Source organism: Strongyloides ratti (assembly GCF_001040885.1).
Source record: "Strongyloides ratti genome assembly S_ratti_ED321, chromosome : 1".
NCBI classification, from domain to species: domain Eukaryota; kingdom Metazoa; phylum Nematoda; class Chromadorea; order Rhabditida; family Strongyloididae; genus Strongyloides; species Strongyloides ratti.
Window position 1 is genome coordinate 7,827,598 of NC_037307.1, and position 12,829 is coordinate 7,840,426.

Here is a 12,829-nt window from a genome sequence, read left to right on the forward strand (position 1 = left end):
TATAGTTAATTTGCAACCAATTTTTGTTTCTGAATTTTTATGGTAATTTTCATTATTAAATTTAAATATTTTAAAGGAATCATATATTGAATCAGATAACTTTGATTTTTCAATATTTTTTTCTTTTCCAGATAAATTTTTTAATTTACAAGCTTCCTCTATAAACATATTAAAATTTGAATCACTTTTCTTATGTACATACTTCCAGATAATATTTGGAAAATAAAATAAAAAAGCTTGAATTGATAGTATGATAGGAACCCATTGATAATAATTTATTTCTCTTCCTGATTTGGAGTATTCAGTTGATGGAAGTGACATATTTATTGGATAATAATAAGTATTTCTTATGAAACAATAATCTTCAGCATACTGCTCCCAACTACTACTAAATTCTTTGTATGTCCAACATTGAATTGGACTACCAATATATTGTTTGGCTGATATCATTATTGCAAAAAATCCAATTATTGATGATGTCATAACATAATGAATCCTATCAAATGGATCATCATAAATTTCTGGAATGAAAATATTTGTCACAGCTTTATCTATTAAAGGAATTGATAACATATTAGATAGATCAAAAAAAAAAAAGTTTATCAAGAAAAGTTATAAAATATAACAGTTTAAGTGAAGAAAAAACAATAATGTAAAAATTTTATGTAAAACATTTATTAATTCAATTTAAATTATTACATATCTTAAACAAATGTTTGCCTGAACTGTTAAAAAATAATACATTTTTTTATCAAAAGAAAGAAGATCAAATTTTTTTTATCATTTTCATATAAAAAGTACCATTGAATAAAAAAATTTGAAGCATTATTGGAACATGAATAAAAATTTATTATTTTTAAATTTATACTTCATAATTTTATTAATATTCTTTACTTAAATATCATGTCTAAATTTGTGTTTTAATATAAATTGGAAAAGTGATGCCTAAGCAACTTTAAAATTTTTTTTCTTTTTTTTTAACTAATATTAATTTATATACTTTTATTTATGTTATGTTTTATGTAATATTTTAACTAAATAATATTTATCAAAATGTTAAATTTTAATCATGCAAACATCCTTGAAAAATATTATGATCAACTTGAAAATATTTTTGACAAAAGATATATTTTTAATATGAATATTGATAGTGAGGAAGTAAATTTAATTAAAATAGATGAAATAAAAAATAATCTTTTTAATATTAAAGGAGCCACTAAACTTTATCTTGACAAAGAATTGTCTGATAAAGACTGGAGAAGTTATACAAAATTTATGCATATAATGTCAAAAACTATTTATTATGTTAAGAATAAGTATAATGTTAGCTTTTGTACTCAGGCTTATTTAAAATGCCGGGAACTTCTTTATATTTCTCATGATTGGTTTTATGAAAAGTGGAAAGAAAATTCAAAAATTAGAATTTTACATTTATGTGAAGCACCAGGAGCTTTTGTTTATGCTATACATGATTTTTATGAAATATGTGATATTAAGAAGTGTAATCCATATTTTGAATGGAAAATGAATAGTTTGAATCCTTTTATTAAAGAAAATGAATTAAATTCATTCAAAGATGAAGCTGGTTTGATGAGTAAATTTAGTGAAAATATGTTTTATGGTAGTAACAACACGGGAAATATTTTGAACTTTACATCAAATGATATTCAAAATTTAATTCAAAATGGTAAGTATGATTTTATAACAGCAGATGGAAGTGTGAGTAATGTAGAATGTCAGGACAAACAAGAATTAAATGTTTTACCATTAATTGAAAAAGAAATACTAATTGCTCTTGAAACTTTAAATATAGGAGGTTTATTTATTGTCAAAATGTATACATTTTTTGAGAATGAAACACAACTACTAGTGATAAAACTTTGTCAGATGTTTGAAAAAATCCAAGTTGTAAAACCTAGTTGTTCTAAAGCAAGTAACTCTGAGGTATATCTAATTTGTCAAAATTTCTTTGATGAAAAAAGATTTATAAAAAAAGAGAAAATTATTTCAAATATTGCAAGGTGTTGTGAAATTTTTGCAAATTATCAAATGAATGCTATTCAGATAAATATGGATGCATATGATAGCAATTTACTTGAATCATACTTTGCAAAATCAGCTATAAATTCAATAAAATCAGAAGCAATAAATCAGTACTGTCAAAAGATAATGATACCTATATCATTTAAAAAGTAACTTTTTTTATAAAATTAAAAGAATAAATTGCTAAAAAAATAAGATTGGTGTTATTTTATTTCTATAAAAATAGTTAGCTGTACAACTCTTTTTTGGGAAGCCCAGATAACTACAGGGATTCAAATATAAAAGACAAGAGTACAGTTTAATATTGCGGAGTTTACGAACCAACAACTCAGTATAAGCTGGTGGTAGATACCGAACCGCGAAAATACTAATTTTCTCAAAACTTTCTTCACATTTCATGAACTTTAACATAATATTTTAAAAACTTATTAACATATTTTTTAAGTATTAGAAAGCTTATAAATTATCGCAAAAACAAGCAATTTCAAAATAATTTTTAATAAATTGTCCCATATTCTGATTCCTTAAGTTTTTTTTTATTAGCATTTAGTTTAAATAACGGTAATTTTAAAATAATAAATATAAACTTGAATTCAAGCAATTCTTTTCAATACTTTTTAAAAAACTTTAAAAATAAGCAATAAAAAATTGAAAACAAGAATGATATCATATCTTCAAATTTTTAATTTTTCATACTATACATTATTAGAACAATTTTTAAGATAAAAGTTTTATTTTTAAAAGAATATCCAACTAATAAACTCTTTCTAATGAGCCACATTATACATAAAAACATTTTTAGTAATAAAATACATATTAAAAGTTTAATTAAACTTTTAAAAAACTAATTATTCTAAAATATTTATGTCTGGTCTTACAACGAAAAGTTGTTAAACATTATTGTTTTTAAAAATTGTTATAAAAAGTGTTTCTATATTATTTATTCAATCTAAGTATATTTCTAAAAAAATGTCTAAACATTCTTCTAGTAGTAGTTCTCGTAAAGAGAAAAAAGTGGGACTTATTTCATCTAGTGAAATTCGTGATGAAGTTAAAAAATTTAAGAAGCATCAAAAAAATCATTTTGATAAATTAGATGATGAAATCACAGGAAGAAATGCTAAAACTAAATTTAGGCATTCACTTAGAGATAAACCAGAATCAAAAGATGATATGGAGAGAGAGGTTCGTGAACTAGAAAAACAATCAGAATTAGAAGATAAATATAATAAATGGAACAAGGGTGTTGCTCAGGTAGAAAGGAGAAAAGAAGAAATAAAAGAAATGTTAGATGTTGCTAATGATGAATTTGCTAGGTATGCTGATAATGAAAAAATGAATGAATATTTAAAGAATCAATTATTAGTTGAAGATCCTATGTATGAATTTATGAAGGCAAAATCAGATAAAATTAAAAAAATTGAAGGAACATATTATCCTTCATACAAAGGAAGTTATCCACAAAATAGATTTGGTATTCCTCCTGGTTATAGATGGGATGGTGTAGATAGATCAAATGGATTTGAATCTAAACTTGCTTTTAAATTTAATGAAAAAGAAGCTGATGATAGCTTAAGATATCGTATTATGTCTGAATTTGAACAATAGTTCTTGTACTTTTTTTTTGTATATAATGTAAGTATATTAAAAATATTTTTTTTTTTTATTTTTTTATAATTTTTCATATAAAAATAGTTGTAAAAAAGTAAAGTTAGAAACTTGAATCTTCTTTTTTAATAATTTAAAAATTTTTCTAAAAGGTAGAAATATAGTTGTGAGAGGTCACTTCTTTTATACCATTATTTTAAGATAAATAAAATAAAATTAATTCCATAGTCATTTAATAAGTTTTAGTCAAGATACTAAAATGTTGATGACAATGAGTATTAATTAAAAATTTTCACTTTTAATTAAATATTTTTTTAAAATAAAATTACGAACAAGGAAATTTTATCAATCGTCTTCTAAATAATTTTAAAATTAAAAAACTTTCATAAAAACAAAACTTTTTTTATTTGACTTTCCGCAAAAAAAAATAATCTTGAAACATTTTTTAATTTTAAAAATTTTAAAATCATACCACAAATGACGAATTTTTTTCAAAAAATATTTGTTGATATCATTTCTAATTTTAAATTTATACATCATTTAAAGTATTTATTTTTTTTATACTCATAATTATATAAAAAATTCATTATTTTTTAATGATTACCAAATAAGTATACTTTCATAAAATAATTTATAAGAATAATAAAACTTAGTTTTATATATCACGTAAAATTAAAAACGAAACTATTTAAAAATTTAAAACAGAAAATAAATTATAAGATAAAGTAGAATAAATAAAAAATTATAGCATAAAAGTATAAATAAATTTCTTGTTAATTATTAAACAAACAAAAAGTTAAAAAATTAAGTTTTATTAAAATAATGGATTATAATTGATTTACATTTTGTAACAAATATATCAAATATCATTGGATAATAAACAATTTTGCATTGGATGATAAAGCTCCTCTGCCATTTTTGACTTATTGGAATTATTACCTTTTTTATTGTCATATACGCGTTCAGAAGATTTACTTGTTTGATTACCTCCTTTTGGTGATCTTACCATAGGTCTTTTTATTTCTTTTGATGGATCAATTGAATTATAAACAATGTTACGTGAGGGTATATCAGATAACTGAAGATCTGACAATGTTAATTTTCGATTATCTACACTATAAGTATGACCAAAAGTTGGGTGACCTCTGGCTGAACGTGTAGAAGAATTACATAATGAATCATATTCATCTGTTGAGTCACTCATTCCTCTAAAAAATATTTTTCTTCTATTACCTAAATTTGGGGTTGTAAAATGTCCGGGACAATTTGATAAATTTTGGTATGAATTTGTAGATGACGATTCTACAGACAATGAACAATTGTCATTATCTTGACTATTAAAATTTTGACTTTTTGTTGGGCATTCTATTTGTTCATAGTAACTTGGTATAGAACATTTATGATGTTCTTTTGTATTATTATTTTGACTATTATTACCATATGCTAAATAACTGCATTTTTGTTCAAAGCCTGCTCTTAATTGATCTACTAAACATGCTGCTAAGACAACCCATGCCTGACCGGCACCTGGTAAATCACGTACAGCTTCTTGAGTTAATACAACATCTATTATCATTTCACCAAATTTTTCCCAATAATGTCCAGTTATACCATATGGTCTAAAAGGTGCATGTGCAGCACCAACTCTTCTTGGATCACAAGCTGAACCTGTATCAGTTCTTTTACTATCTTCAAGATCAAGGTTTTTAATTACAACATCAATCATTTTTACAGTAACTCTTGCATGATCACGAAGTGTAGAACATTCATTTCGTGACATAACAGAAAGGAATGCTCTAGTTGTAAACATATCTTTAATTGTTGGAATTATTTTTATAAGTCTATCAAATACCTAAAAAAAAAATAAGATTAAAAATATTTTTACTACTAACTTCTTCAAATACATTCTCTACACGTTTTCCTCCATTTTTTGTTTGAAGTCTATGCCATGTAAAACGTAATGATCTTTTTTGAAGTCTATTTAATTTTGTATCATAATTATAATGTGTTACTTTAACTAAAAAATTAAAAAATTATATTATATAATAAAATATTTTAAACATACAATATGTCACATCATCACAGACACTCGGCATTGATGAGGTTCTTCTTAATGCAAGATTATTATTTTCCATTCCTCCATCAACAGAACGACCATTTTTTCTAAATAAAACATTTTATTACAATATTTTTTATTATTTTATTTGTTAGTTTGTAATTAAAGATTATATTATAATTTTCAAAAATATTAATACATGCAATTTACAACTATTGTTTAATAATAAAACAAAAGAAAATAATTATATATATATATATATATGTATAAAAAAATATTTTTACAGGAATATAATAAAATGAAAACAACATGTAATATAAAAAATAAATTTAAAAGCAATTGTCAAGTTTTAAATTCATGCAACATTATTATTATTATTTTTTTTTTTTATAAATACATCCAAATTAAAATATAACAACTAAGAAAATAACAAACTTTTCAACACCGCATTCATTAGTTATTACCACACCAATAGTGGTATTTTTTCTCTTTTTAGACACATTAATTTTATCTTTTATTGAGAAACGACTTTTAGACTTATTTAAAGTAACTTCTTGAGGAATTGATAATTTTTGACGATTATTTGGTTTTTTAACAGAATTGTCATTTTTGGAAACATTTACAACAACTGTAGACATATTTTTGGATTTACTGAAAAGGAAAATGTATTACAATCACGGTAGGTTAAGTAGTATATTGATGGAAATTTATAATATCAACAAAAATAAAAACATTGGATTTGTACTAGACAACTATTAAAAAAAGATATAAAAAAAATTTTTTTTTTGTTATATAAAATAATAATTAAGATATATCTTTTTTATATAAATAAATACTATAGATATTCTTTTTGTATAAAATAATAAATATAATAGTTAATTTAAAATATAAAATATCTAAATTAATTTCTTAAGAGTATATATATCCTTATTAATTTTTGTACTTTTTTTTTTAATAAAACAAAACCTATTTAATTTTTATTTATAAATATATTTTTATTATTTGGTTAATAGTTTAAAAATTTTAATACTTTTATTGTCATAATATAATTACAATAATGTATATGAAGTGTCAGGAAAGTAAAATAATGTTAAAATTATTTTGTAAAAATGTCATTATTAGCTAATATATCTTTTTTAGATAAATGTACAACTAAGATGAATTACAATTATAAAAAAAAAGAGTTAATTTCTCATTAACTAATTTTTGAAAATCTATTTAAATAATTGGAAAAAAAAAATAGTATAACTACTAATTTAGATATATTAAAAATGTAAATCCATTGAAAAAATTTTGTATAAAATATAAAAAAGAACATGGTTTCTTTAAAATATTCATAACCAGAATAACTCATGAAATTATTATAATTTTTTAGAAAAATATAAATTGGTTAACTTTAACATATATATATATATATATAAAGAAATATGAATTTATAAAAATCAATTGAATATATTAATAAAAAAAGATGGTGAAAATATTTTTAAGTATTTAAAATACACTTGGAGTTATTTTCTTTTTTTTTAAGTGATCATATTTTAGAATATTATTTAATATAATTTTACATACGTAATAACAATTTAAGGATACTTAAAATTATTTAAAAAAATATCATATAAATATATTTTTAAAAAAATCACTAAAATATAGTTAAATAATAGTTTCAAAAAAAATTTCTTACTATCAAAAATCAATCTTTTTGATAGTTTAAAACTTTTTTAATATTTAAATAATAAATATATAAAGCAAAAAATATATTTACATTTTTTAATATATTAAAATAAAATTTTTTTAACTAAAATGTTTGAAGAATTATTACTTCTATAAATAAAAACAGACAAAAATTTTAATAATAAAATTATTGAATTCCTCTATCAACATATTGAAATAATATATAATATGCTAAACATTAATAGTATGCTAAAGCATTTAACTATATTTATATAAAAATTTTTTAAATTTATTTAGATTTAACCGGAATACACATTTTTTATTTTATTTTTTTTTGTAAAAATTTCAATGTAATTTTTAAAACAAACCTTTTTTTTGAGGAACGTATTCTTGTGATATCTCCAGAATTTTTCGATGGTCTTCTAAGTTTAAGAGTATTATCGTTGTCAGAGGAAGTATCATATGTTTCTGATTGTGTACTTTTTTCTGTAGAATCTCTCGTCCCACCCTCCTTCTCATTTTTAGCTTTCTGGGCTGCCTGAGCTGCCTCCAGTTCATGGAGGAGACGCCGACCACGTACAATTTTTGAGATCAGAAACATTCCTGAACAAGTACAAAAAAAATATTATTTAGCAGTGTTTTTTGTATAAAAATTTTTTATATTAACTTTTTAAAATAAATAATTAATATATGAATATTATCTAAAAATAAAATTAATAAAAAAAAAATATATTTATGTGTTTTATTAAATAACTATATTTTTATTATTTTTAAAAATCTATAACGTACTTTTTTTTTATTAATTAGTTTATGGTTATATATTAAAAAATGATAGATGTATATAGTATGATAGTAATATAAAATATATATTAATAAATTAAAAAATAATTTTTTTTATACAAAACTGAATATAATCAATTATATTTCTATTGTAATATATATAAAAAAAAATCTATTTTTATTCTAAAACAAATTTAAATTTTATCAGTTTAAAATTATTAACTTTTAATCAAATGTATGTTACTATACATTTATATGAGTTATTTACCAAATGGAGGTACATAGTAGTACTATATATTGAATATAAGAAATGTTAATTATTAAATAAAGGGAAATAAATTTGTTGAAGTTTACGAAATTGAAAATATTCATAGAACATTCTAATATACTGTCTGATGTCATTTGATGAATAAAAGTAGAAATGTGCCTTAGTTTCTATAATTTCCTAATAACAATTTGTGTACCTTTAAAGATTTATGAAAAAAAAAACACATGAAAATTGAATGGTAAACTAAAAATTTAATTTTAATGATACAACATTATAAAAAGGTTTTTTTCTAAAATTTGAAAAAAAAATACAAATTTCTTCATAGTCTTAAAATATTTATATATGCTAATTAATTTTAGCTTATCCTTAAAATAAAGTTGTTTTTCTTATCTAATTTGGATAAATTAAAAAAGAACTCGGCATGTTCCAACAATTTATAATTCCATCTTAGATTAGTTAGCAAATATAGTTTAAATGTAATTCTAAAAAAATATTAAAAATGTATTTTAAAAAATTTCTAAATTTTATCATAATTTTTTTTTTGCTCCGTTAACCAAACCTTTTAAGTAATATTTTATCTAAAAAATTTAAAAGGTTTAACTAAACTTTTGATGATTACTTAGAGGCAGTATAATTGTTTATGCCAAGTCTTTTAAGAAAGTAAAACTATTTTTGAAAATGTTAATTTAAGATCTATACAAAGTATATCATTCAAAAACTACATTATAAAAATTTTTAAAAATTTATTATTTGTAATGTAACAATAATATTTCTTAAAGTTTTTTTTTTTTATTTATACCAATGAAAAAGAAATAAATATTTTAATATCTTATAAACAAAATCATAAATTATTTTAAAAAGGTAAAAACATTAACTAATATTTTAAAAATATTTTTTTTTAATATATTTCTTTAAAATTTTTATTAATTTATTTTTATATAAAATAATAGGATTTAGAAGTTTTATCAAAATGATATAAAAATTTTAATTTTCTTGCTTAATGAACTTATACTTTTTATAAATATCTAAAAGACTGGAATAAAATTATAATGTTAAAAATAATTTTTATTTCCAAAAATAAAAATCATTTGTTAATTTATTAAACATAGAATGTAAATATTTTGAAATAAAAATATATAATTTAGAATACAATAGTACATATTTTAATTATTATTACCTTTATAAACTATTTTTTATAAAAATTATCCTAAAAAAAGTAGATAATTTTTTTTAATAAAAAAAAATTAAAAAAATTGTATTCTTTTAAAATTAATAAATAATTTTATCACTTGGATTAACTTTTTAAAATAAATATTATCAATAGTATTAGTAAATGAGAGCAAGATATCATATAATTTAGCATAATATATTAAGATATATTTTACTTTAATTCTATAAAAGATATTTTAAGTCATTTTGTAAGGAAAGAAATATGATACAGATAAACAATACTATTTTAGTAAAATAATTTGCACTTCAAATTTACCAATAGTTTGTTTTAATAAAATAAATGTTAACTAAATTTAAATCATCCAATATCATGTAATAATTACTATCAAATTATATTGTTTTTAGTTTGTTCTTTTTTTTTTTTAAAAAAAAGGAAGACTATTCAAAATGTAAAAAAAAGGTAAAATATATTTTTACAACATTTTAATGTGAAAAAAAAAATTTATTATTATTTCACATTAAATTTATGAGCTTTAATATATAAAGTAAGCTACTTAGAAAAAAAAAATATCAATTAATATACACTTCGGTAAAACAATATTATTTATAATTAGAAATTTACGATACAACTAATTTATTATATTTTATGCAAATTTAGTCAAAAATTTAGATTCCATAAATATTCACTGTCAATTTATTCAGTTATAAAATTTTTAAAAATAAAAAGACTAAGATAAACTTTTACAATATTATTTTGAGGTAAAAATGAAATTAAAAATTAATTGATTAAAATGTACATTAATATTTGTAAAAAAAAAATAAATAAAAAATTATATAATTTTTATTTAGGTCATTTAAAAATCTTAATAATTTTAATTAACATATTATGTTAATGATAAAGTTTTATTTATGAGAAAAATATGTATAACATTTAATAAAAATGTATCATTTTAATTACATTAAGCTACGTCATATAAATTTTGAATTTTATTTTTTTTTTATATATTGTCAAATTAAATTTTTATCTAAAAATTATCAAGCCAATAAAAATTAGTAACCATACTATTCAATTAAGATTTGATGTATTAAAAAATTTCATTATTTTTTTTTTTTTTTTGAATATATTTGAAAAAAAATATAAATTTTAAATATTACTGGAAAATACCTTTAATAAATGATTCAATTGTTAATAATATGTTTTATTGTTTACCATTATATTGTATTTTTATACAATTTTTAGTGATTGGAATTTCAGGCCATACATTTTATACAAAGCCTATTATTAAAACTTATGTTCTACATAGAATCATAGACGGTAACCAGAAATGTGACAACAACAGCAATATTATAAATAAAGCTATACATTACAAACCATATTTTTTTACTTATAGCAATTTACATCGTCAACTCATAAATTATTATTATATTGAAAATAATAAAAATTTCACATTAAATAATATACCAGAATTTGTGTATAATGAATGTAAGGTAAAATATCTTAAATTTGGTTGTGAAATTTCAAGAAATATAAAGTGTGATATTAAACCAGATATTGTTGTTTTAAAATTTTTAAATTCAGGAAAAATATATATTCATAAAATTGAAGTTGTTGTAAAAAGAAAGGCAATATTTATAAAAGGAGAGACAAAAAATTTTTTTGACATTTCAACATTCTTTGTTGATAGGTGCATTGATGTCCTCCCACAACAATATTATATATATGGACCAGGAAATAATTCTTTTAATTTAACAAAAATATCCTTACCTTAATTATAATATATTACTTTTTAATAAATTTATATATTATTTTTCTTCCAACTACATTTTATAATATTATAACTCTTCAATTTCATGAAAATATTATGTTTTTAATAAAAATTAAATAAGATCTCAACTTTCCACGTGATAAATTTTAACTATATTTTTTTATAAGAAATTATTAATAATTAATAGAAAAATATTAATTTTCTTTATTATTTAAGATGAAGATTTTATTTTAAAACATTAATATTTAAATTAAAATAAATAGTTATATCTAATTACAATACTATATTTGTGATGAAAAATCAAAAGTATTTGATAATGCCAATAAATAAGTTTCAAACATTAAAAAAAAATTTATTATAAACAAACTGTTTTTTTCTAAAACAATTTCTTTCAGAAAAGTTATTATTATATAACTAATATTCTTAATATTAATTTGATATTATAATAAAAATTCAAAAAAGAAAAATTTACTTATTTTCATATTCGCAATAATATATATTAAATTTAAATTTTTACCAAAACAAACTTCTTTAATTTTGAATAAAAAATTTAATTAAATACATACATTGGTAAAAAAAAAAGACTAATGTTAATATTATGAAATAAATATTTAAAAGTTTTTTTCATAAAAGTTTATTACATTACTACTGTATAATTATTTTATTTTTATTAATAAATTTATACAAAAATAATTTAATTATAATACTAATAAGAATGAAAATATATTTTAATTTTAAAAATTTATTGTTGAATTGTGATGAAAAAATTGTATGATGTTTTTAATAAATTTTTTAGTTCAAAAATTTAATTATTTATTGTATAAATTAATTAATAAACATTTTTTTTTTCGTATAAATTACTTTTTCTTTTTTGAATTGAGGTGAAATTTATTTTTTATTGATATGATAATTAGTGGTACTGGAAAATTTTATAATATATGCTTTTTTTTTTGTTAATAGTAATGGTAATATTATTTTAAAATAGTTTTATAATAAAATAGGTTTTTTAGAAAGGTATTTTATTTTCTTATTAGAAAGTTATTTAATATTATGTAAATTTTTATAGTAAAAAACTTTTTAAAAATTCAATTTCTTGAAATTAATGATTAAATTTGAAAATATCATATTGAGATTTTTTTTTTAAATTTAGATTAACTCTCAAAATAACAAAAAAATATTTGTGCACTATAAGTAAAAGAAACTAAATTGAGAGAAGAATCAAATTTAAGAATACAAAAAAAAAGATTGAAATAAAAAAGTACTACATTTTTTTAAAACTATTTATAAAAAAAAGTCAAAAATTTAAATTTAATTTTCTAAAGGATATTTAAAAAAAACAACTAATTAATTTTTTAATAAAAAAAATAAAGTAATATAAGTACATTAAAATAATTGTTATCAGTAATCTACCTCTATTTTAATTAATACAAATATGGTAAACAAAATGTAACATTCAACAAATAAATT

General features: G+C 19.3%; 4 protein-coding genes across 4 annotated transcripts; 2 read left to right on the top strand and 2 right to left on the bottom strand.

Moving 5' to 3' along the window:
• Positions 1–145: 145 nt before the first annotated feature.
• SRAE_1000242500 (Innexin family-containing protein) lies at positions 146–573 on the bottom strand (the record flags this gene model as incomplete). The annotated part of the gene is made up of 2 exons (XM_024649500.1): positions 146–158; positions 203–573. The coding sequence occupies 2 exons, from the start codon at positions 571–573 to the stop codon at positions 146–148; spliced, it is 384 nt and encodes a 127-aa protein (XP_024503371.1).
• Positions 574–1,053: 480 nt separating this feature from the next.
• Positions 1,054–2,196, top strand: SRAE_1000242600 (Cap-specific mRNA (nucleoside-2'-O-)-methyltransferase 2; the record flags this gene model as incomplete). Its single annotated transcript, XM_024649501.1, has 4 exons — positions 1,054–1,158; positions 1,211–1,261; positions 1,312–1,687; positions 1,733–2,196. The coding sequence occupies 4 exons, from the start codon at positions 1,054–1,056 to the stop codon at positions 2,194–2,196; spliced, it is 996 nt and encodes a 331-aa protein (XP_024503372.1).
• Positions 2,197–3,012: 816 nt separating this feature from the next.
• SRAE_1000242700 (BUD13 homolog) lies at positions 3,013–3,651 on the top strand (the record flags this gene model as incomplete). The annotated part of the gene is made up of 1 exon (XM_024649502.1): positions 3,013–3,651. One exon carries the CDS (start codon positions 3,013–3,015, stop codon positions 3,649–3,651), a length of 639 nt encoding a protein of 212 aa, XP_024503373.1.
• Positions 3,652–4,510: 859 nt separating this feature from the next.
• SRAE_1000242800 (Globin family and Globin-like domain and Globin, structural domain-containing protein) lies at positions 4,511–7,979 on the bottom strand (the record flags this gene model as incomplete). The annotated part of the gene is made up of 5 exons (XM_024649503.1): positions 4,511–5,503; positions 5,544–5,668; positions 5,717–5,814; positions 6,143–6,358; positions 7,747–7,979. The coding sequence occupies 5 exons, from the start codon at positions 7,977–7,979 to the stop codon at positions 4,511–4,513; spliced, it is 1,665 nt and encodes a 554-aa protein (XP_024503374.1).
• Positions 7,980–12,829: the final 4,850 nt, after the last annotated feature.